The 24,971-nt window shown below is 44.8% G+C and overlaps 7 protein-coding genes across 7 annotated transcripts; 4 read left to right on the top strand and 3 right to left on the bottom strand.

Annotated features, from left to right (window-relative positions):
• Positions 1 to 3,310: 3,310 nt before the first annotated feature.
• J3458_015140 (uncharacterized protein) lies at positions 3,311 to 4,024 on the bottom strand (the record flags this gene model as incomplete). The annotated part of the gene is made up of 2 exons (XM_066120680.1): positions 3,311 to 3,924; positions 3,994 to 4,024. The coding sequence occupies 2 exons, from the start codon at positions 4,022 to 4,024 to the stop codon at positions 3,311 to 3,313; spliced, it is 645 nt and encodes a 214-aa protein (XP_065974272.1).
• Positions 4,025 to 7,489: 3,465 nt separating this feature from the next.
• Positions 7,490 to 10,037, top strand: J3458_015139 (uncharacterized protein). Its single transcript, XM_066120679.1, has 2 exons — positions 7,490 to 9,683; positions 9,944 to 10,037. Exon 1 carries the CDS (start codon positions 7,546 to 7,548, stop codon positions 8,623 to 8,625), a length of 1,080 nt encoding a protein of 359 aa, XP_065974271.1. The 5' UTR covers positions 7,490 to 7,545; the 3' UTR covers positions 8,626 to 9,683; positions 9,944 to 10,037.
• Positions 7,490 to 13,707, bottom strand: J3458_015138 (uncharacterized protein; the record flags this gene model as incomplete). Its single annotated transcript, XM_066120678.1, has 4 exons — positions 7,490 to 10,526; positions 10,588 to 12,829; positions 12,904 to 13,432; positions 13,501 to 13,707. 4 exons carry the CDS (start codon positions 13,705 to 13,707, stop codon positions 9,017 to 9,019), a joined length of 4,488 nt encoding a protein of 1,495 aa, XP_065974270.1. The 3' UTR covers positions 7,490 to 9,016.
• A 932-nt stretch (positions 13,708 to 14,639) lies between these two features.
• On the bottom strand, positions 14,640 to 15,158 carry J3458_015137 (uncharacterized protein; the record flags this gene model as incomplete). The annotated part of the gene is made up of 1 exon (XM_066120677.1): positions 14,640 to 15,158. The coding sequence occupies one exon, from the start codon at positions 15,156 to 15,158 to the stop codon at positions 14,640 to 14,642; it is 519 nt and encodes a 172-aa protein (XP_065974269.1).
• A 1,675-nt stretch (positions 15,159 to 16,833) lies between these two features.
• Positions 16,834 to 17,923, top strand: J3458_015136 (uncharacterized protein; the record flags this gene model as incomplete). The annotated part of the gene is made up of 3 exons (XM_007809662.2): positions 16,834 to 17,047; positions 17,113 to 17,345; positions 17,471 to 17,923. The coding sequence occupies 3 exons, from the start codon at positions 16,834 to 16,836 to the stop codon at positions 17,921 to 17,923; spliced, it is 900 nt and encodes a 299-aa protein (XP_007807853.2).
• A 4,975-nt stretch (positions 17,924 to 22,898) lies between these two features.
• J3458_015135 (uncharacterized protein) lies at positions 22,899 to 23,141 on the top strand (the record flags this gene model as incomplete). The annotated part of the gene is made up of 1 exon (XM_066120676.1): positions 22,899 to 23,141. One exon carries the CDS (start codon positions 22,899 to 22,901, stop codon positions 23,139 to 23,141), a length of 243 nt encoding a protein of 80 aa, XP_065974268.1.
• Positions 23,142 to 23,192: 51 nt separating this feature from the next.
• Positions 23,193 to 23,960, top strand: J3458_015134 (uncharacterized protein; the record flags this gene model as incomplete). Its single annotated transcript, XM_066120675.1, has 1 exon — positions 23,193 to 23,960. The coding sequence occupies one exon, from the start codon at positions 23,193 to 23,195 to the stop codon at positions 23,958 to 23,960; it is 768 nt and encodes a 255-aa protein (XP_065974267.1).
• Between the last annotated feature and the right edge of the window lie 1,011 nt (positions 23,961 to 24,971).

Below are 24,971 nucleotides of genomic sequence, written 5' to 3'. Positions count from 1 at the left end.
AAGGGTTATTTATATTATATATAATATTTTATATTACCTATAAGCTATAACCTTATAAGGTAATATAAGCTAAGAGTTATTAAATTTATATTATTAAAAAGTTAAGCTAATAATTAATTATTAAAATTAATTAATAAAAATATACTTATAATTTATTTATTATTCTTAATATTTTTATTTTATAATATTATTAAGAATTTTTTAAATCTTTAACTTAAAATTAATATTTAAAATAACTTTCTTATTTTATTTCTTAAGTATTTAATACTTTATATTCTTTAATTCTTTTGGGAGTTACTTAAAGCTTATAATTACTTTAATAATTTAATGATTAGGTATAATAAATTAAAAATAAGTTAAATTAAATAGGTTCTTTTACTTTAAAGATATAAAGAGTTAAGTTATATTAAGATTACGTATATAACCTTAATTATAAATATTATAAATTATATTAATTTTACTTAACTATTAATATAAATAATATAAGCGGTTAACCTATACGTATTATTTAATTAAGGACTTTTAATAAATTCTATAATATTACCTAAAAATAATTAATAAAAATAATTATAATAATTAATTACTAAAAGTAAGTATCTTATTATACTTAATATTATTAACTTAACTTATATAGTATTTTTTTATAATATAAGCGGGTAATAGAGTATTAAATTAATAACTTTATTAAATTAAATACCTTTAAAGTATTAAGCTATAAGAGACACGTAAAACTAATAATATTAAATATTTATTATAGTATTTAATATAAAGAAAACTTATATAATATTAAACTATTTATACTTTAAAATAATAATCTTTCTCTTATAATTAAGCGAGTATATATAAAATTATTAAATTTTAAACTAAATTATCTTTAATATCTTAATAATTATATTACGTATAAGCTTAAATATAATACGATTATTATTTTAAATTAATATTAATAATATAAATAAAATAATATAAATAAAACTTAGCTTAATTCTTTTAATTTAAATATCTTAAAAGCTTATTTTTATCTCTTAAATATTTACTTTTAAAATACTTTTATTAGAATTTCTTATTATATTTACGTAATGTATAATATTATTATTAATATTCTTTTAATTTAAATTCTTATTATCTTTATCTCACGTTAATTTAATAAGTATTATATTATAGCTTTAATTTAAATGTAATTACTTCTTTATATTAAATTAATTAATATAAATAATTATTATAATAAAATAATACTTATTATTTTACTTAAACGTATTACTTAACTTTTTCTTTAAGAGTATTACGCGTTACTTTTAATACTTTCTTATACTTTATAATATTATATAATTTTTTTAATTTATAATGTTACTTAATAAGTATAATATTTTACTTATTTTCTTATTTACGCTTAATAAAGGTTAATTATAATTAACGTTCTTTTACTTACTTTATATATATATTTTATAAAAGCTTAAACTTAACTTTATACTTTTTATTACTTAAATTAAAAGGTTAACTTAATAAGTAAAAATAATTAATATAATTACATATATATTATTATAAAAAATACTAGAATTAACTATAATTATAGCGTTAAACTAATATAATATTACGTTAGAATAAAACCTTAAAAAAAAGAATTTATATAATTATAAGTATAATTATTAAAAATAATTAATAAAATCTATATTTTATAATAAAAATAATATAAAAAGATATATTAAAAGTAATAACATAATATATAAAAAGTTAAAATATATAAAATCTAATAGTAGAGTAAATATAAGAGTAAGGTAAATTATATACTTAAAGACTTTACTTTTAATATAGCTTTTATTAGCTATTAAAATTATATATTTATAGGCCTTATTTTTAATATAGCTTTTATTAGCTATTAAAATTTCTTTATTACTCTCTTTTTTTTACTTTATTACTCTTTACTTTTAATTTTTCTTACTTATAATTACTTTAATAAGTGTTTTTATTAGTTATTTTTATTAATTATTTTTAATAATAATATTATAAAGTATTTTAAGTAAAAATACAATAGTTATATATAATTAATTTAAAAAGATAATAGGTAAAAGATTATTTAACTAAGTAATTTTAGCTAAAAGATTATATTACTTTAAACCTAATAATAAGTGTATATAATTATTATAAATAATTATTATAACTTTAACTTTAAATTAATTATAATACTTTAAAAAATTTAACGCTATTAAAGAAATATCTTACTTATTATTTTAAGGGTATTATTTTAATACTTAATAAAGAAGATTATTAATAATACGAGTATCTTTATTTCTTACTAGAATCTTAATGTAATTTAAGCCTTATAAGAGTTAGCTAAAATAATATTAATTTAAATATTAATTAATATATAAATTATATATATATTTAATTACTTATTTACTTATTATACTTAATTATAAATATTTTAAGTTAATATATAAAGTATATTATAATTATACTTAAGAACTTTTACACTTTATATAATATATTAAATATCTTTTAAAAGTAAGATATTATCTTTTTATAAGATTATATAAAAGGTTTATATAATTATATTTATTTATAATAATTATTTATATTAATTATCTTATAAATAATTATAATAGTTTATAATAAAATAAAGAATTTAAAAATAAAGCTTATATAAAACGTTTATTAATAAATAAAGAATAAAGATATAAAGAAAAATTAAATAATATTAAAAGAAAAAAAATACTTAAACTTATATATATAAGAGAAAATAAAAAGATAATAATTAAGTATAAAAAATACTAAGAATAAGAGAAAGAGAGAAAAGAGAAAAAAGAGAGAAAAGAAAAGAAAGTAATAATTAATTCTATTAACTCTTTAATTAACTCTTTAAAACCTAATAATTAAAGTTATATTAAGTATTAAAAGATAATACTTTAAACTTAAAACTTATTATAAATATAATTAAATATTAAAGAGTTAATATTAATTATTATAATTAATTATTATAATTAATTTAAGGAAATTAATTTATATTATTATATTATATTATTATATATTTTATAGGTATTTATAAGATACTTATCTTTTTCTTAGGTTACTTATAGTATACCTAAATTACCTATATAATAAAATAGGTAGCCCGCGAATAACCCAAGAAAAACTTGGATACCCACGGGTGCCCACGGGTACCCGTTTTTACACTCTACCCATTTGCATGGCCTTGGCCGCATGCCGCCAGACCTGCCCTCGTCAGTGCATAAACATCCAGGTTACAGGGCTTTTCATCCTATTTTAATACAAGCAAGGCAGAAAACAAATGATACAGAGGAAGCCAAGAGAGTCACTACCATGGGTGCTCTAGAGAGTTGAAAGCAGAACCAAAAACTGTCCAACTTACAGGAGCATAATTTCCACCAACTTTGAAGTAACCAACACCTTTGGGGGCTGCACGATCAAAGTCTTCGCACACGACACCCTTGATGCCTCCGCCAATCCCATGGTATGGGACGGCCGGATGGCAGTATACGGCAAAAATGGTCTCCTCGCAAGGCCCCAAGAGTAGTCCATCGCTGCTGCCAAAGAGGACGGGTCGAATATACAAGAAGCCTTGTGAATCTTCCGGTGGCACATACTCCCCATTGGAAGCTACAGCCATACGAATACACTCAAGGAAGAGCTCTTCTGGGGGCGGCGGGAGGCAGACAGCCGCAGCGGAGCCTGCCATTCGTTTCGCGTGAAACTCTGGCCGAAACACAACAATATCGGATGGCGTGCGAAAAGCTTTGAGACCCTCGTAACATTGTTGACCGTAGTTTAGCGCTGGTGAGATGCCAGAAATGGCGATTTTGGGGTCGGTTACCAGTGTAGGCGCAGTCCACTGCTTGGTTGACTGGTAAAACCGTGCCTCTACGTGCCCATTAAGAGGCAAGTGGTCGGTGAGCTGCAGTTTAGCCCAATCTACAGGTCATGGTTCGTTATGGACTGCTTCTTCGGAATAGTACCGTTCAATCTCAGGCCAGAACTTACCAATATCTGAGTTGGGTGCGGGAATAGCCATATTGAGATACTCGGGGGCCAGGTGTTGAATTTGCGAACTGCTAAAGCTACTGGTGTTTTCGACAGTCCGGAACTGTCCAATTCACCTCGTTCATAAAGGGAACAGGAATAATTTAAAATAAGATAGATTCGCAGGCGTAAATTTTCTTTCCGGTATAAGGAAGACCGCGACTTGATGTCCATATCTATGCTCGTATTCATCGGAATACACATGCTATTCTGCATGTTTTCTTTTTCCCCATTACGGCAATTTTGTCAACTGTCATCCCAAGGCTTTATTGTTGAGTACCCAAACCGCGCAGATGATTCGCGTTGTGTAGTCAACCCTGCAAGTACTAGTAATCACAAGCCTAGTCGCATAGTAATCGACCCTCAACTTCAGTGGAACGCATATTTAACACAGAGGCATCACGACGAAAATCAATCTGCCAGATTATTGCCTGAGTTAAAGTGACTGGTAATGAGTTGCCTCTGCCCCAACTTTTAAAGGAGAATAAATGAAGGCCCTAGTTAACAAGCACCCTCTCTGAGTTATCAAGCACCCCCATTGTGGCTGGGCCCCTTCAGGTGCCGGTGTCGGAATTTACTAGTAATTAGTAACATTGAAGGCAATTTGGACAGGCCGGCCTCACAGTCACCACTAACGCCGCTTGCAGCGCACCACACACCCACCACACCACCACAACACCAAAATAACAGGCCACAAATAACGCACGATATCTGAAGAAGCCGCCGAGGCTCGAGCCGACCGTAAAAATCATCAAAATCGTCAACAACCGCCGCCTTTAATAGCACCCACAGCTATTAAAGTATCACGATCAACTTCAACAGCTATTAGCCTTAGAGCTGTTGATCGAGACGATTCATACGAGCCGGGCACCGAGGGCCCTCGAGCTTACATGCGTTTTGCAGCCGCAATTGAGGACCGTGATGATATCAATGAAAATGACGGAATTACGGCCTCAACACCACAAAATTCATCGCTAAAAGCCTCACAGCGTCCTTTCACAGAGTCATAATGGGGTAGTCAGGATGCCTCGTTTATTTGGGATGATGATATTACGCCTGAATTTAAAGGTAAAATGGATCAGGTCTTTGAAGAAATGACATAACAGGCAGCTACGATGGATGATATTATGTGACAGCCGGTGCCGACGATAGAAATCTCTGAATAGCTTCATTTAAATAGATTAATTCAAGTGATTTTTTACAAAGGCGCGACCGTACAGATAACCTTTACGTTATCCCCATACAAAAATCTATGTGGGCCCGGTATCGGGTGTCCCAGCCACAGTAAGCCACAATGGGGGTGCTTGATAACTCAGAGAGGATGCTTGTTAATCGGACCCTAAATGAAATGAGAAATACGACCAGGGTATGCAGATTCAAGTTGATGACGTTCATGCTGTTGTATTCTGAAAACCGTCAAAACCATTCGACTCTTTTCCTTGCGCATAGTTGTTAGGTGTATAGATAAACTCTATATTTACTCATATCTCGTGTAGTAAGGGAGGTTTCCTGCTGTCGTAATTACTTGCTATGGATATCATTCTCAATTTCTATTCTTATTCGTGGTGGGATCAGAGATCTCGAGTAGTTAGGACAGGCAGGTGTACCCATTGATTCAACCAGTTCTGAATACGATAGTTTCCAAAATTTACAAAGCCACACTGCTCAAATTCTCTCTAGCAGTTTTTTTGTACAAGATTATCGTCGTTGGGAGGTTTTATGTGAGGGACCGCGGAAGAGAGCTACAGCGAGGTTACAAGAGCTCGTGATGCAACTGACAAGTTGTATTGTAAGAGAGCTAAAAGAAGTGAAGAGCTTGATCATGTGTATAAGGAAAAAAGGCTAGCTAGAGAGTGCTAGCGTAGCAAAAGTAATGTTAAAATAGGTTACTTATTACGAGTATAAAATATGTACTTGTACCTTAATAAGGGTAAGCTTTTAATTATATGTCAACGCCAAAGGCCCCTTTCAATGGAAAAAGGCTGCTATTCATCGGGGACCCCGATAAGCCCCAAAACGCCTCAAATAGCTGCTTTCCGATTGTACGAAAAGCTTCAAAAGAAGGCTCGCGCCACCACCCCATTGAAGCCGGACCTTCAATAGCTGGATACCGTAGAACCCCTCAAATTGATGACTTTCTAGGTGACCTGTTAGACGACCTTGATATCTATAAATAAGGGCCTGTTTTCCGTACCTAGATAGCTTCAATCCCAAGGACAATTCCACTCTTCAATTTGCTTCCATAGCTGTTAACGTGATATTATAAGTAAGTACTTATAAAGATAAGTATACTTATAAAAAGAGTATATATAATTTTCTCTTTTATAATTAAATATAAACTTATATATATATTATATCGTGATAATTAGTGCCTCTTATAATGTGACAAGCAATATGGTGTCTCACATTTTAGCACCCAGTCATAGTGTAAGAGAAACGGCAAAAATTGGCTCAATGACTATGCCGAAATTGCCCGCATGGTATTATCTTCAATTCACACAATCTATAATGGAAAGACACTCACGCTTGAATCAAGGACATTTTGTATCTGTATTACTACATTTAGTCTCTAGGCGACAGCAATATTAAGCACTGTGTAGTGTTAAATCGGTTGGATTCGCCTGAGGTGGCATAGATCATACGACATGAGATGGGGTGTCTATCCACGGAGGGGAAAAGTCCCCGCTATGTATTATTGCTTACTATGCAATTCTACGACCATGAAACCTAGGCCCTGTCATGCATGAGGCTGGATACACGCAGTTAGAAAACGTGGCCTGCGAGTCAAAGATCTATACAGGCACATATCTCAATTATTTTCCGGAATACAACTTCCGAAATACAGACTGCGTTAAGAATCAGGAATTGCAATCGATACGATGTTGATCGTAGTTCTCCTCCCAGCCGTTGTGGCTACCTGGGTAGGCATCAGGTTTGATATAAGCATCCGAAAGTGACAGATGTCCTAATTCTTGTGTGCAGGTTCTTGCGAGGGCGCTGTACTTGGTATACGTCCACCCACTTGCTATATACCCCGGGCCGCTTTTAGCCAAGCTCACAGACATATATTACGCGTACTATGCTTGGCGAGGTGATATTCATTTGAAAATATGGGAGGATCATCAAAAATACGGTAATTGCTTCCTGGTAACTTCCTGCATTGGTAGCTGCAGTTGGTAACTAGTATTCTGGTCAATAGGTGACTTCGTCCGATATGGCCCAAACTTGGTCTTGGTTTGTTCAGCAGCAGGACTCCAAGACATATATGGGGTTGGCTCATCTTCAAGTGTTATAAAGAGCAAGCACTACGTACCATTAGAACACAAGACGCCCAGTTCGTTCACGTCACGCGATAGGAAAGACCATTTACGCAGACGACGTATAGTTTCTCAGACAGTGTCGGAGAAGGCACAGAGAGGCTACGAAGACCGCATTAAAGTACACGTGAACAAACTTTGCGATATATTGTATCAGGAAACTCTTGCGGCTGGCCAATGGAGTGCCTCTTTGGATATGGGCCGTTGGTGCAATTGGTTGACGTTTGACGTCATGTCTGACGTTGTGTTCAGTGCGTATTACAATCTGCTCGGCTCTGAACGATTTCGATATGTCCCTGAGGCTATTTCCAAGTCCAATGTACGCATGTCGGTCCTAGTCATTATTCCCTGGCTTTCTTCGTTTAACATGGACCGCTACTTCTTCCGTGACGCCATCATTGCGCGTTACCGCTTCTTAAAATTCGTGGTGCGTTGCGTGCGGGAACGCATCCAGCGAGGGACAAAGCTGGAGCTCAGCGGCATTCAACTCGACGAACAGGAGCCTAGCCCAGACGCCATTGAAGGAGGAACTGGTGGCGATGTGTTCGAGGCACTGTCTTCAGCTCGAGACTCCATGACAGGAAGGAGTTTTGGGCAAGAGGAGCTGGCATCCGAGAGCGTCACCCTCATCGTGGCTGGGTCAGAGACGTCGTCAACTGCCATTGCATCTGTCCTTTTCTATTTGGCTGACAACAAATTCGTATACGATCGACTGGCAGCGGGGGTGCGCGCAAGTTCCGAAGCAGCCTTCCAATCGTGCATATATCTGCGCGCTTGTATAGATGAGGCAATGCGCATGTCACCGCCAAACGGTGCCGTGCTCGGTCGAGAGGTAGTCGCTCCAAATAGCCTCCTCGTGGACGGAAGCCGCATAGGAGCCGGTTGCAATACTGGTGTGGGCATTTACGCGATACATCATGATGGTCGCTGCTACGCTGATCCGTTTGTCTACCGACCAGAGCGTTGGATCGAGGACGATGGCTCCGGCGACAGCATCGAGCGAGCCCGTGCCGCCTTCAATCCGTTCTCACTCGGAACGCGGTCTTGTGTTGGTAAAAGCCTTGCTTACCATGAAATTGCCATCACCATTGGGACCATCCTCCGCCGAGGAGACTTTCGTTTTGCTGCAGGAGAGTTGGGACGGATTGGTCGAGGCAAGCAAGGAGCAGCAGCAAGCTGCCGAGGTAGACAACCTGAGAATGAGTATCAGCTGCGTGAACACATTGCAGGACAGAAAAATGGTCCCTGGCTCGAGTTTCTGCCCCTGAGTCGCTAACGGCCCGTTCCTCGCAAATTCATGTTGGCACTAGTTTCGCGAGTGCGCTTTTCAGCTTTACAGGAAGATATAACAATGTCGTGGATAATCTGGACTCTGGGACAGTTTACTCAATATGAAACAGTCAGGTAATGGTAGAGAAATCTCGAGTTTATCGTGAAAAGTGTTTCATGTACAGCTGGTTTAGTTAGTCGAACTAATGTGTATGGACTGTGTTCTTGTACAATTCATCTTAGTGGTGCGAGGAGTCACTCCACGGCCTGCTTCATTGCTGAATTCTGGAATCTTCCACGGCGGGGCCATGCTGATAGATTACGTCTGGATCTGGAAATATGTAAACTTGGTATGATAAGATTACCTTGAAGTGTACTGTATCGAGGTAGAGGAATCTTCATTCAGGGCCAGGCTTCCCCGCAACGCCCTTCAAATCGTTGTAAAGCGTACGAAAAGCACTTTCTCTCCGCAATAATGTGACTGGATCTCCCCATTCTACTATGGAGCCGGCATCCATGACTGCAACGCGGTCAAACTCCCGGATTGTATCCAGACGATGTGCAACAGCGATGATAGTATAGCTTTTAAAGCGCTCTTGGATAATGTGCTGTATGAGTGCCTCCGTCTCACTGTCAACGGCAGCCGTTGCCTCGTCCAAGACAAGAATAGAAGAGCGCCGCACCATCGCCCGCGCTAGACACATCAGTTGACGCTGACCATGTGAGAGTAGATCCTGCGGTAATTTCCCATCCAAACCACCGACCTCGTCAGTGCAGAGCATTTCCCACAGCCCAACTTTCTCGAGCGCCTGTATGATATTCGCGTCGTCATTATCACCAATAGGGTCAACGTTGAAACGAACTGTTCCAGGAAAGATATACGCATCTTGCGGTAGGGCGATCAGTCGCTCTCGTACTTGCTGCCGCGGAATTGTTGATATATCAACGCCATCGACATGAATGGAACCGTCGTCTAGTTCTAAAAGGCGAAAAAGACAAGCTATCAAAGAACTCTTGCCACTTCCGCTGCGACCACAAATGCCTATATGTTGACCAGGCTCGATGGTAAGTGAAACGCCTTTAAGGACGGGCCCAGAGTCCTTTCCATATGAGGCCATTACGTTACGGTATGCCACAGATCCAAACTGGGGCCAACTCTCAGAGACGGTCTCTCGCTCGGGGGGAAGGTTCTCGCATCCGACGGTGGAAACAAATGACTTGACTCGGGTTATAGCACCTGCTGATGTTTCGAGCATAGTCCAGTGAATGATGAGTTGTTTCAGACCAGCGCTGAAGCCAACAATGCTAACCAGAGCCAAACCTAGTAATCCGACATCCAGTCCTCGTGCCTGCACAGCAATAGTGGCGAGAACTATGGCTATACCACCAACCATAAGGTCCAGGACAAGACTAAGCCATCTCTGAACGCTTAACAAGAGGTAAAAAGGCCTTTGTACAATGTCAATAAGTTCATTGTTACGCTCGATAAAGTACCGATCCCATTTGTATGCCCTGAGTATGACCAGGCCCCCCAGAGTTTCAAGGAAGTGCGCGAGGAGGATAGACCTTGATTCAATGTCGAGCAGCCTTAATGTGCGCGACGTTCGCAGGTAGAAACTCTGGAGGACATAAACAGCCAGGACACAGAAAAAAAGTGCGGCTCCGACGTATTTGCCAGTAGCGGCGATAAAGATGGCTCGCGCAATGAGAACAAATATCATAACCACCGTGTTGATCAATGACAAAGGAAGATCCATGTCAATAAGCTCCATATCCTGATTGAATCGGTTGGTAATAGAGCCAGTATCCGAGGTGTAAAATAGAGACATTGGAGCATTCATTACGGTAGAAAGGAGGCGTTTGTGTAGAGTCAGCGCAACGCGAGGAGCTAGGCCGGTGATGAGGAACCTAATACACAATAAATCAGCAAATATTCGTCTTCGTATAGTACGGCCCTTTTACAACTTACCCGGCAGCAGATCCAAGACTAACAACAGTCAGAACGCCAAGAAGAAGATATATACCCCAGTAATAAGCAGCGTTTGTGTTTGGATACTGCATGTTGTCTGCTGCCCACCACTTCAGCCACACCTGTGGGAATGTGGAGAAGAATGCAAACATGGCACAAATTACAACAAATATTGACCATCTGACCCATCCAAAGCACTCAATATAATACTTGTACGTATCCAGATCGCTAATGGAAGCATCAGCGGCATTGACTTCCGGGACTGCTTTGGAGAGAGCTTCCCGAACAGCCTCAGTTGGGAGGCATAATCCGCTGCTTTGCATACTATCATCTTGTCGATCCTGTATTTGAAGGTTTGACACGTATCCTTCGGAGCTTGATAACTCATCATAGGTTCCCAGTTGAGCGACGGTACCATCTGAACCGAGTGCTACGATCAGATCTGCTTCGGCTAAGCGATGAGCAGAATTAGTAGCGAGAACTGCAGTCATTTTATGACGACGTAGCAGTCCGGATTTGGAGAAGACCGATGCAAACACCAACTTTTCAGTTGTGGCGTCAAGCCCACTGAGGACATCATCCATTATCACCATTTGCTTGCGAGAGTACAAGGCTCTAGCAAGAGTAAGACGCATTTGTTGTCCGCCGCTGAGACTGATACCATTACTCCCTACAAGCATGTTGTCGCCTTGTGGGAATTGACTTATGTCCTGAGAAAGAGCACAGGCATTCAACACGGTGGAATACCAGTCTGGATCAAGGGGTAGAGATCCAAGAATATTCTTCTGGAGGGTAGCATTAATAATCCAAGATGACTGCGTACAGAAGGCGGCATCTGGAAAGGCTGATATTATGGAACCAGTTGAGATGAGTGTTTCGCCCAATAATGTATGAAGGAGGGTAGATTTGCCACTACCAACAGGGCCAACAACCATTGTCAGTTTGCCAAGAGGAATGTCGAAGTTCAGATCATGCAAGATGAAAGGTCGATGATCCTTCCATCGGGCGGAAACATGCTGAACTCTTATTGCAACTGCGCTTTCTCGGGGTTCTTGGGGAGTGGCCAACCGTGTCGTTTCGGTAAGTTCCTCCAGCTCGTAAGTTTTATTGGACCGCGCCTCTTTCTTCTCGTGGTGAGACAAGCTTTTGGCATTGTCATTAACAAGAGTTTCATTCAGGGAACCTGCTCTGCTGGAACTTGTTTTCGGCATAAATGATTTCGATTGAATGGAATCTCGATGATAGAACTGGCTGAAGATCCTGTTGTCAATACGCATGTCGGTGTTCAAATATTGCTGAATTCTTTGGAAGCATCCAACGGCACCCATAACGCCACCTAGGCCTTCCACAAAAAGCGACATGGGAGCAATCATAAGCTGCAAGAGAGTTAGCGTCGTTATGGCCTTGGTGACATCCAAGATGCTGTAACCCATGTACCGCTGTAACAAGATGTAGATACCGAAGGCGCCGACCGGAGATAGAGCAATACTCAAGTAAGAAATAGAAACTATCTTGAGCAACACGAGTCTGTACCCAAATGAAATCTGAACCTCCTGTTCACGAGTATTGGTGATTGTTTTACCCAGTTTATCAGCAAGTCCAGTCATCTTAACGGCTTTCATGACGTTGAGCATCGACGCCGTGGCTGCCAAGCGAATCTGGATAGAGTCGAGCCAGGCCTTCTGGGCTACCGGAGCGCCAGAGGCCACCACGGCCCCCGAAGCAGCACAGATAATGACGGTGCCAGCAGGTCCCACGAGAGCGAGACCAAGTTGTGCGTGTAACAACCATAGAACAAGGCCAACTTCAATGGGCGACGCCCATAGCTCATGCATAGTCCTAAAGCCCGTCACGATCCTCTCCACATCAGCACTCATCAATGTGACAGAGTCGGCGTCTTGTAAAGAAGTCGAGCGAATTCTGAGAGTGTGGCGATAAATGACATCGATGAGGTCGGCTCGCATTTTGGCGATGAGTTGGAGAGTCCAGTGCTGGGTCAGAGCCGTTGATACGGCAATACCAGTGTATACGATGGCATACGAGATGATGAGGCCGGTGCCAAATGCTGGTCGTTCTGTCAACTCCGGAGTTTGAATGTAGGATACTAAGCGCTCGATGAGAAAGGGTTGTGAAAATGTAAGCCCAGTCTGACAGGCACGAGGTATCAATCCCTTCAGCAGGAGAGCTTTGTTATGTACCATACAAGCTAACAGCAGCGCCCTAGGTCGCTTTTTGAACTTGCCTAGAGACGCGATCAAAAATTTCCAGTCAGACTTTAGAACCATGATTGGCATTCTGCTTCAAAAGGCCACTTACAGGCACCCCAGCGATAATAAAAGCTTTCGAATTCCTCGCCTGTTCGCAAGTTCTGATCCACATCGTCCAGCGATTTTAGCTCGAGTTCTCGTCTATATCCTCTAAGGAGGACTGGATTGATCCACCAGGCAAACCATTGGTTAAATTCGCTAGCGATCGACTCTGGCGGTAGCTTCTGGTACTCTGGAAGCAAAATGTTGTGCTTCTCTATTGACTCGAGCAACAGTAGGAGTGTCTTCAGTCCGACGGCGACACCAAACGCTATGGCTGTAGACTCTCCCTCCACAAGTGCCCATAATGTCCGGCAGCGAGCAACATCAAAGATCAAGGTCAAACCAAGATACAGAATGATAACAGTGGATGGGCGAGCGCTTCGCAAATGATGCAAATGCGACAGCAATGCCAAACCGAGACCCAGAACGGGGACCAGTGTATTGGCGGCGATAGATGCTCTAGTCTTTGGACTATGTGGATGCACACTCAATCCCAATAGCACGAAATACGAAACTTCCAAGGCAGCCCATGTTGCCTATAATTCAGTCAGCGTTTTACACTTTTGTTCCACGCTTGGCTATTGCGAGATCGAAGATCTCTTACCAGCTTTACACTATGAGACCATGTCCGCGCAACTTTGGTACTGCACTCGAGCTTATCAGCGACGAGAAACGGCAGTAGCAACAGTACTATTGTCGCGGGAATAATTGTGAGGACTGTCTCTTCAAATAATAGCGTGAAGTCAAACCCTCCATAACAGTCGGCAGCAGGACCGAATTGGTTCTCTGTTTCAATGGAGCACTTTGCCATGGCGACGACAATGCTGGCGCGGCCTAAATGAAACTTGAACGAGCCATCCGCCCAAGCTTTTGGCCTTTGCCCTCAACAAGCTGCTTCCAGATCCAAGTTGCGCGGCACAGGGAGGAATGCGATTGGACTTACGACACCTGATGAGTCATGGCGCATGCAGGTCGTAACTTACCAGGGGACCCAAAGCCTGCGAATCAGCAATAGAGCAGTGGCTGTTGTCTGTGCATTGTGAGTAGGACCAACAACTCTGGTGGGGATATTATTACGTATTGCGTATGTACGCGGAGCCTATATTGGCTGGAGGACGGAGTATTCGAAATGGAAATGGCTGACGAGACGGCAAGGCTTACTATGCCCGGTATATCGACTTCGCCGTTGACATAGTAACCAACAAGGGTCAGCTTGGTACCGTACGTATTGTAACTACGCTACTCCGTACTTCGTACCGTGGATTAGGTAGGTAGGCAGGCCGCGAATTGACCCAGCCTTCTTCACAGCCAACTTCCACGTTCAACCTCACTTGAACGCGATGGCAGTCTCACTCTCGGCCACGTTCACAACGCCCGACGAGACAGGCGCTCCACCCCGTGAAGTGAACATTGATCAGTAAAACATCTGGCATTGTAAAGAACCAGACATTTCTTGACCGCCCAATTATGGCAGGGCCCGCTGAAAAGAATATGCAGACACTGGGGTCATCTCACGCTGCTGCAAAACTTCTGCTTCGGTACCACAAAACTACTGTTCGTCCAAACAATAATACGATGCGAGAAAGAAATATTTGTGCTACAGTGAGTTCATGAACCATACCGTGGCCCCACGACAAGAATATGTGTTTTCATAATTACACATTTCCCCAACCAAAATCTTCCGAGCACGTCCTCCTTCTCACCACGAAACGTTTGTGACAGATCATCTAGCGCTGCCAAATGCTAGGCATGATCTAGCCCCCTTCGCCGTTCTCTTTCCGTGCGCTGCCAGTCCCACGATGCCTCAGTTTCCTCGTCTGTTCTCCTTTCCGAGTCTTGTGCAACAGGTTTCGCTAGCGGAGTTTCGTTATCATCACCACTACTTGTCCAACCACCAGGACGAGGTGGCAGTAGGCCGCTCGCATCTAACACCACGGCAGGGTGGATTGTCAATCGACCGATTTTGAATACCAACTTGGTTATGAAAGTAGCAAGTACTATGTCATCTCTGTTTCTTGGGAGAACTTGGGCACCACCACAGGCGAGGCCAGAACCATCACTGCCTGGTCCAGGCAGATTGTCCGCTCCCTTGACGACAAAATAGGTGGCAAGATAGAGCCATTTTCGATCCCAACTCAGTACACGCGTCCACATCTCGTATGTTCCACATGCTTTGAGCTCTCTCTTGTAGCTGGTCTGCACAGCACCAACGACGATCTTCACACCCCCTCGCGCAAGTTGACCAGGCGTGGAGGGATCCATGACGAGTCTGGTGGCTCTATTATTCCATAGACTGTGGATGGCCGGAGAAAGGAGATGTAGCATATGGGTACGGGATACATCAAGATCGCTGAAGAACGTAGCATTCGACTTGTGAAGATTGTAGTCAACCTCGAGCAGCGGCTCATGGGACTGGCTGACTACATGGCGGAACAGTTTCTCGGGACCATGACTATGTAATGTGTTGGCAAAAAGGTGGCTGACAAGAGCAGAAATTACGTGAACCTAATTATAGATCCAAGTTAGCTGGGTTCGGGTCGAAATCGGCAGAGCTGCTGTCATATGAATGCTGTTCTTACACTCCACCCGAATGGCAATCCTTTCCAGTTCGTCGCGATAAGAAGCAGGGCAATGAACCGACTAGGGCTTCCCAGGTTGCTGCCAACCCAATGGATAAACGAAAAGCGTTTGCTCCGCGTGTAGTAGCCCAAAGGAAGTGATAATATAACAAAGAGAAGAGATGGCAGCCATGCGCGGAGTCGAAAGCGTGTGCCTCGCTGTGGGTTTGGTTCCGGTTCTGCCATTTAATGTGTGTCGAAGCGGACGGCTTGCGGTATGAAGTATCAGTGCAGTTTTCGAGGCAGGTTCGAAGAAGGCGTAAAAGACAAAGCGGTCCACGTTTCTATTAGGGAAGACCAAATTGCCATGTCCGGTGTTGAAGCGATAATGTCAAGTCAACCAGGCCAATGTCTTCCATGAGCCAGATGAACATGGGGGCGACATACTGACTACAGAAGATCGTCGTGTAGTAATTGTTATCACAACCAGACTGTCACCTTACTGTAAAGCCACCCGAGTCAACTCCGTATATGCGCGTGTGTTCAGCCGCCATAAATTTGGGGCGAGAAATACCAAAGAGTCCATCAGCAATGAGAGCCCAGTGCCGTCTTTGCATTACGACAGGCGTTGGAACGGCACTCTTGGACTTCATCTCACCTCAAGAGTTTCGCTGCTATCAAAACTGATTCCCGCATTAATGGAACATGTCTAGCTATCATACCGGTACAAACTTTGATACTATCGAAGCTAATTCAGAAGTCTTGCCCTCTAGCCGGTTAAGACAGGGCGCGCAGGTTTTGGCACAAATGAAAACCGAGGGGCTGTGCACAAACTCGGAATTCATCCGAATGGAATGGATTGGAACATGGCAACTCTGGTTGCACGCGCTGTGAGCCATGAAAAATTAAAAAGCGCATGCCATGCAGTTATTTCTGCAGGCAGTAAGCAATGCAACGTAGGTTGCGTCTCCTGCTTACTACTCCGTACAATAAACTCCCAGCCATGCATCTGAGACATTTACCAGACACAAATGAGGGTGGCCACCTTGCCCGGCCCCCGGTTGCCCATCCGTTCTTTTCGACAAATGGTCGAATTAGATTAATATGATGTGAGTTGGGGCTGACAACTCTAGGTATTGCAACAACGCGGCAGTTTATCCAACACACTTCTTCGCGTTGGTCCTGTTTATTTGTCCTTAGGACTGACTGATAACTCTATGAGTGCCTTCTCTAAACACGTCTTTTCAGTCCTTTGCACCCGGTCTCAAAGTTTTGTATTGCAATCGGAAGAATAGAAGCACTGCACACCATCTTGGAGACGTACTACATTATAACATTCCCAAGTACAAATGGTGTCCTGATATTCTTTTCCATTCATCATGTCCAGTTTTGTTGTTCCAGAGCCTGTGCGAAACCCCAACAATTGTTACCCAAATCTACTCGAAGGATGGCTTCCGCCGAGCGGCTACCGTCCTAGCCTCGCCGCGGGCATCGCGTTTTGTATTCTCTTCGGCATTTTATTTCTCGGTCATTCCGTGCAGGCCATCTGTTTTAGGTCGTGGACGGCGGGCCTTGTCGCGATCGGCGTAATGAGTGCGTTTTGCTACTCTCCGGAATGAAGAAGATATGCACTAATCAGACCTCTCTCGCTCCTCTAGCCGAGACGATCGGATGGGCTGGTCGCACATGGTCATCCCGCTGCCCGTACAATCAAAACGCCTTCTTGATGCAAATTACGACATTGATCATCGGACCGACGTTCTTTACAGCCGCACTGTACATCCTGCTGGGTAAACTCATTGTCGTCATGGGACGCAAATCAAGCTTGCTATCAGCACGGATGTATACTATCGTTTTCTGCACCTGCGATGTAATCTCACTGGTAGTGCAGGTGGGTACTTGGACATATCGGTCTGCTTCTATCTTCGCCGCCATTCAATGCCAACGGCGACTGCGTCCCGGCTCGACTGTGTAGGCGCAATACTTGGAATGAAATGCTGACACGCGAGTACTCAGGCTGCGGGCGGTGCTTTAGCATCCTTTGCTTCAGGGAGGCCTGATGGCGACACTTGGCCGGGGACATATATCATGGTAGCTGGTGTTGGCTTCCAGCTCTTCACCATGACCGTATTCGCACTGCTGGCCGTCAATTTTGTGACGCGCTCCATCAAATTAGGTATCCCGCGGTCATACTATGCGATCCTCGGTGCCATGTTCATCTCACTTCTTGCCATATACATCCGTAGCATCTACCGTACGCTCGAATTGACCGGTGGCTGGAATGGCACATTGATCAGAGACCAGCCACTATTCATTGGCTTGGATGCAGTATTGATGGTGGTAGCGGCTGCTGTATTTCTGGTAGTCGACCCATTTGGGGTCCATGTCAGAAAAGTGCCGGCAGCAGAGCTGGAAAAGGATGCTAGTGACAGAGAAGGACGGCAGACACAAAAGGTCCTGGGCCGATAGTCCGGAGTATCCAAGGGCCAATTTAGCTGCGGCAACGTTTTGGCTTGATTAAAGGGTGGAAAGAGTTTTGTCGTTTTGCAGTAATCATGCAAGTCTGTGTTATCCTACGCGGTCTGATGCCGTCTGGAACTAGAGGAGTGAATACTCTAGCGAGAGGCAGAACTCACAGTGCGGGTTGACAAGTATTTGACCAGAAAATGACACCGAGATAACTACTCCGTGTTGGTGATACCTCTGGTGGCATATAATTGCTTCGGTCAATGGATCACAAGCAGACTTGGTAGGGTTCCCCGTGGCTTGAATTAGCTCTAAGGATGCAACTGAGCGAGTTTCGGGCAAAGGCATTCATCCTGCGTATCGGTAGTTATTCAGCTGCGTACTCGGAAATCTCAGGCATGGATGCTTCAACATATCGGGCCGAGCCGGTGGGTTGGGATCTTAGATTATGATGTTGAAAATAGAATGAGGGTCTCCAATTTTTCACTCCGGTGACCGCACTTGGATACTTGCTGTCACGTAAAGCCCATCGCTGCCAAGACTCTTCTTTTGAGCCAAACTAAAGTCCTGAGGCAAAAGTATGACTTCGAGTTGATTCAGCGGTTTAACCAGGGCTGAGAAAGCAAACAAGGAAAGCGAGCTCACGACCCGAAATTGCTATCTGGAAGTTGGGCAAAAGCAGTCAATGTGATTGTAAAGAGCGGATTAGTATAGCGCCAAGGCTCCAACACATCAATAATTGACTAGATCCGCCTAGCGGCTGAGACTGACTCAACTAGAATTTGTATTCGAGTCTCTTGGCAAGTTTCGGGAGATGTAAAGAGACTATTTGACGCACTGGAAATTGGGAAAGTTGGTGGTGAGGCACTTCGTCGGTGGTACTACCTAGCTAATTCGCTGACTTTCGTGGAATATTCGTGGGGTCGATCGATCGGCGCTCGCGCGGGGGAACTCGGATCCTAATGAGATGAAGGCGTGTGTGCTAATTTTTCATGAGGCTGACCGCAGATCACTTCAATGTTCCTGTTTTTATCTGTGACAAGGGCAGTGTAAGCGGGCTTTCAATTTTCATAATCAACTTGAAGGTATCAAAGGTCTTTGGTTTTCCAAGGTCTTAAGGGGCTAGAGGTCTCTATAAATACAAGAAGTCGGTGAGCCCTAAAGGCCTGAGGCAGCCTTAGCCCAAGGTCTGGTCCAACTTCGGGTCCTCGTAATAGTTACCTTTGTTGTTGTTGTATAACCTTTGTTAGCCCAACGCCTGTGCTGCGGTCTAACCGTGTGACATTACTTCCTCTTTCCCGTTTTTTGCGTCTAATTACAAAAGGGGCCCTCGTTTTCCGATACCCAATGCTCTGCTGAGAGTGGAATGCATTGCTAGCCCGTCTTTTTCGCGGTTCATCACCCACAGAAAGGGCGGCTGATTGACAGCCTGGATTATCACGCATCTCCTACGGCCCCGTCCTGCACAAGCGAACCAAAGTCCATTTCTTCACCAACTCTCGGAACTCGGCCTTTGACTCAACAAATAGTCGGGCAGTCGTATCATATTCTCCAACAAAGGCGCTTCAGCAACCATATCTAACCTCTCTAACAGTGATGTTGGTTGAAGAGACGACCCAATATGCCGGCTCAGAGCTACTGAAAGCAGACACCGAACTCGATAACATGGTATCACGAAAAAGAACGCGCTCTAATTGGATAGCAATTATACCCCCCTTATATTCCGTCGACATATGGTCAAGGAATCACAGCCACAGGTTTGGCTCACCACCAAAAGCTTCTTATCGAAAGACGGACACTACAATAATAAGCACCCAAACATAGAGTAAGTGTTTGTCCCAATCCTAACAGAACCTCCGCTGTCTCTCATTCCCCTGGTATGTAACGCTCACTGGCGATGCCTTGAATAGTGTGGTGCATGTGGCGGTCTTGTGTCCGGAAGAAGATGTGCTTTATCTCAAACAGTTGATCACCTCTGTGAAAATGCAGAGGAGGGAACTCGTATTTCGATTAGAGCTGGCCAGTTTGCTGCTGGGAGATCTGACGCAAAACTCGGTGAAGCAGCAGGCGATCCGCCTCCTACATGGATTGGCAGCTTTACGGCACCAAGACGTGCGGGTGAGTGCGTTTCCAAGCCGTTTTATGCATGTGTCTGAAACAAAAATAAAGCGAGCCATCATTTTTATTGCCTATGATCTTGGTGCTATTGTAGTTGAAATGGTAGTATCCCCTTCCTTCTTCCTCTCTGGACACAAAGCCTGTAACTGACTTGCGTAAACTACGAGGCACTCTCGCTTGCGGCCATGTCCGAAGAGGAGCGTCCCGCAATATGTACCAGCACTGCGCAGGTTGTAAGTCTCGGCCACTTTAAGCAAGCTAAAACTATTTGCTTAAATTTGTCCTCAGGTCTTCTCGGGTCGTCCCCAGCGTAATATAGATCCTCAAGCGATCGAGTCAAAACTCTTTGAGTTCCTCTTGGACAAGGGAGATGAAATAAGACCGCAGCTCAATGAAGTCGTCCATCCGCTGGCCCGCCCACTCCACTCCGCCTTAAGGGCTACTGAGATGTTCATCAGCTCAAAGATTACTATGCGCAGCCGAATCATCAGCCTTTTTACAGACTAGAAAGGAGCGGGAAGGATTCATTCTGTGAGACCCTTGGAGATTCCCAAGTAAGACGAATCTAGTTAGAGATCTAACATCTTACAGGTATTAACTACTTCACGGCGACGCTCGGCATACCATCCAAGATAATACTTCAGGAGAAGGTGGCAACACAATAACGCGTTTTCCATCTCTCTCACAACACGTACCACGGGACCACGACCGTACGTTCCCGAGTTTCTGAGTTTCCCCTGACCGAGCTGACGGTGCTTACTTTCAGACTGGATTCCTTGTGCGGGATGGATACACATGGAAAGGGCACTTCTTGCCTGCTCCGCACTACATAGCCCGATTCAATTACACGCAGTGCCAGAACTGGTCTCCCACCCAGTTCTAGAAAGTCCTACACACACAGACTGGGCCGAATTTGCGGGCTCCCAAATCCTGTACATGCACAGAAGTTCATCCCGCGACGCTCATGAAATGGCAGACCAAGTCTTTGTCGCATGGCAAGAGAAACATCGAGATCGGCATCGGCACTACGCAAAGGCCCTGTTCTTCACCTTCGACTCGACTGATCCTTCCCGTAACTCCGCCACTGACATGCTCGCCTACATCTTAGTTCAGGCCGGAGCTGGCCACGCCACTGGGTCTCTCGGCCAAGAAAATATCATCCTTCAGGGCGATTTTCACTTCAGTTAGTACTCACAAATCCCCGCCGTTTGACCCCCTTCTCTCTTTCCCCTTTTCAAGGAGGTGCTTACTCACGCTTGCTCCTGAGCTCATGTGGAAAATCTTACTGACAAGGAGTAGATGGTGGATGGACGGAGAAATCTTGTCTCAACATGTTTGATACAGTCAGGTATTATAATTCAGGATCTGGTTCACTGCTCCTATTACATGACCTTGACGAATGTGGCAAACATGGTCGAAGGGCGTTCCTCGACTAGTAGAATAAGCTTTCGAAGCGTATTGAGCACTCAAGGCTCTAGTCACTTTGCGGACACCCAATGCTCTGCTGGGCGAACTACAGGATTGGCCGAAAATTAACTTGGATGACTTTACCCCCATGATGATAAGGATATGTGCGTCAACGCTGATCGACTGACGCGTCTTTGCCCCCTTGACGACGTAAAAGATCGAATTGCACGTAATTTGTCTAGGCTAGCACCGATGGACAAGACTACGCGCCAAGTATGCCTCGAACTGCTGCAAGAGCATTCTGGATGGCCCAAGAACCCTCGCTGAAGTCTCTCGGTAAATTTAATAGTCTCCTGGGTCGTACAAATGCTGGCGACACCCCTGAAACTGTACCGGATAAAGTACTGAGATCCGACCACGACATGGAGGGGCTCCGTTGTGTGCTGAACTGGCTGCTCTGTGGTTACCGCCCGTTGAGCCGGCTGGAACTTACCATCAACTTGATTCACCATCGCTGCCAGGTAAATGACACAAAAAGTGCTCAATCACCGAGTTTATCATGTCCTGCTGCTATGGAGAGGATCTGGTGCGAGTTGGAATCGTGGATTGGCGTGCTTGCTGCGTGTAGCAACGACCGAGTGACCACCCGGAGCGGCGTATGCGATCTTCTTAAAGAAGATACGGAAACTAATAAGTATATCTGGAATGAGATAAGACGGGCTGCACACCAAAGCCTAGCCTTGTTTCTCGTATGTTTGCATGACTCGCACACAAAATCTTCTGAATTCTATATTCCGGCAATACGAGTTGCGGGTTGATTGGAAACAATTTCGGCAGGTCGTTGCCCCAATTCTGCCTGGTGACAATGGCATAGCGTCCTATGCGGCACAGTCGTCGCCCTACCACCTATCCAAATGTCCTATAACGATGCCACCAATGCTCTGTTGTCCCGTCTCAGGGATACCGCTGCCCCGTCCTTTGTGCAGTGGGCAAAGGTCTACTGGGCAATGAGCAATCCTTTCTCTCGGGACCCTAAGGTCACCGCCCGAATCTCCCTCGCCCATCCTCGCGGGCCTTGGAATGCTCTCATACGAGGACGTGAAAAAGGGCACTGAGAACTCGCAAAGACAGTGTTTGATTGCCGCTGCGGGTTCCAGACGGCGCGAGATGAGGACGAGGTTCCTGCAGGAGGATATCCCCACCGTTGCAGTTTTGACGGATGCTCTCGTGGCTGCCATGCAGGCAGGGGATAAGAGATCATAAGACCATTGCTGCTCAGGAACGACGCAAGCACCGAACCTCGTGCCCCCAAGTGTTTCCCGTCTCCCCTCTACATGTCCGCAAGATTCGGCCATGCATCCACCGCCGGGGTCCTGTTAAGACGCGGCGCCCGGACAGACGTGCTAAAGAGCAATAGGTTCACAAGCTTGGAGGCAGGCAGCTAGCCACGGTCATGTTGACATCATTCAAGAGTATGTCAATAACAACTCCTCGCATCTCCAGTCGGGACGGGCAAGCAACTTGCTCTTTGCCGCGGCTACTGAGGGTAGCTACTTCGGTCGTCGAGGCCCTCCTTGAACTCAAAATAGACCCGAACCGCACCGAGGGCATCAATGGATACGGCGACGGCTTACTAGACACCGCTTCAAGGGGCATGCACACAGAACCATCCAAAGACGACGAGAACCCTCCTTAAATACGACGCAGGCCCTCATACCCTCGGCGGGCACGATGCGAGAACGCCCCTATGGTATGCCGTCATGTGCGGGCCCGCACTTGCAGACCCATCAACCATCTGGTCCGCCATGGCGGCGATCCGAACCGCAAGCAGGTCTGGTGCATCCGCATACTCCTGCTCGGGCTGGCGAGTTCGAACCTGGACCCCGACAGCGTCATCAGAGTCTGCGACGCCCTGCGGAGCGGGGACCGACCCATGCAGCTGAACATGTGCGGTCCTGGCGGCGCCACGGCCCTCATGATAGCGGCAGAAGAGAAATCTACCCGTTTGCGGTGGCTACTCAAGAATGGCGCAGACTTCAATGCCCTAGACTCTGCCGGGCGAGGCGCCCTGCACCTTGCCGCCAAGGCTGGCCATGCTGCGCTGGTCCAAGAGCTCTTGGAGTGGAAGCCAAAGCTGGACGGTATCGACACGCAGTCCGGAATGACACTTCTGCAGACAACACTCCACGAGCCACGAGTAGTCAAGCTCCTCCTTGATGCGGGTGCAAACCCGGAGAGCACCAACAGGTCCGGGGACTCTCTCATTAATAACGCCGTGCTAGGCTCACACCGGGACGTGGTTGGCATGCTGCTTGACAGGAAGGCAAACACAACATGCAGTGTGCACCATCCGGACGGCTCGGGCCGGACCCCCCACCTGGGCAGCCGTCGGCCACGTCCGGGATGCCTGCCTTGTCCGGCTCCTTGCCGACAGTGGGGCCGATCTGAGCGAAACCGACTCGGATGGCCGCAGTCTGCTTCACCTGGCCCCTCGATGGCCACCCGATATCATTAAGATCCCAGTGCCTCCTCGAGTTTGGCAAGTCCATTGACCCACCGCCGCGACAGTAAACGCCGGACCGGACACCCTTCCTAGCCGCAGCTCGTGGTGCAATTCTCGAGTCTCTGAAGGTCCTAATACAGGCCGGCGGTTGTTGACCCCATCTCCGGCGCATGCCGCTTCACCTCGCCGCTGCGAGCGGTGTCCCAAAACTTCCAGGCAGTCCTCCTGGCTTGCCGGGGCGACATGATGGCCGCCGACAACGGGGGAAAACCTGCCTCCACTGGGCGGCACAGTTCAGCAACGCCAAGACGGTAGATTTCATCCTGTCAAGGCTAGGCCTCAAGGGGGCGAGGATGGCGCAGCACCTATATCAAGCCAACAGGGACGGATGGACGCCTCGGTGCTGGGCGGTACGTCCGTGCAAAGGGGGACTTGGCCGAGGACAGGAGATCGGAAAAGAGGGACGATGCTAGCGTCGTCCGGATCCTCCTACGCCACGGGGCGAACCGGACGGTCACTGGTAACTTTCAGGCTTGGGGAAGCCTCCGAGATGACGCCCCTGACTCTGGCGCTGCGGTGTGGCGCTGACAAGAAGATCATCCACATGCTAAAGTACGATGTTAAAAGAGAACCCATGTCTGCCTCTGCATCTGCAAAGGGTCATGATGTGCTGGTCAGGCGATACAACATATGGTCTACGACCTGTGGCATCTGTTTAGGTGTGAGTTTCGAGTGTCCTCCAAGCCCCTTTTGTCTGTCTACTAGTGACATGGAAGCTCACCGAAACCTGTGTCTGTCTAGCCAATCTTCGGGCGCGTCTATACGTGCACCACCTGTCCCGACTACAATGTCTGCACCAAATGTTTCGCTACTGTGGCCACCTTGAACAGCGCCAAAATCAAGGACAATGGCCAGCCGCATAATTGAGATGCCGTGTCTTGTTCACCTCTTCTGGTTGTACCCCAAACGCCACGATCTTGGACCACAGTTCGCTCTACATGATATAATGATGGGAACATCTAC

The sequence above is a fragment of the Metarhizium acridum genome (assembly GCF_019434415.1).
Source record: "Metarhizium acridum strain ARSEF 324 chromosome Unknown scaffold_347, whole genome shotgun sequence".
Lineage (NCBI taxonomy): Eukaryota > Fungi > Ascomycota > Sordariomycetes > Hypocreales > Clavicipitaceae > Metarhizium > Metarhizium acridum.
The sequence above is the reverse complement of the archived record's forward strand: the minus strand, read 5'-3'. Positions and strand labels throughout refer to the sequence as shown.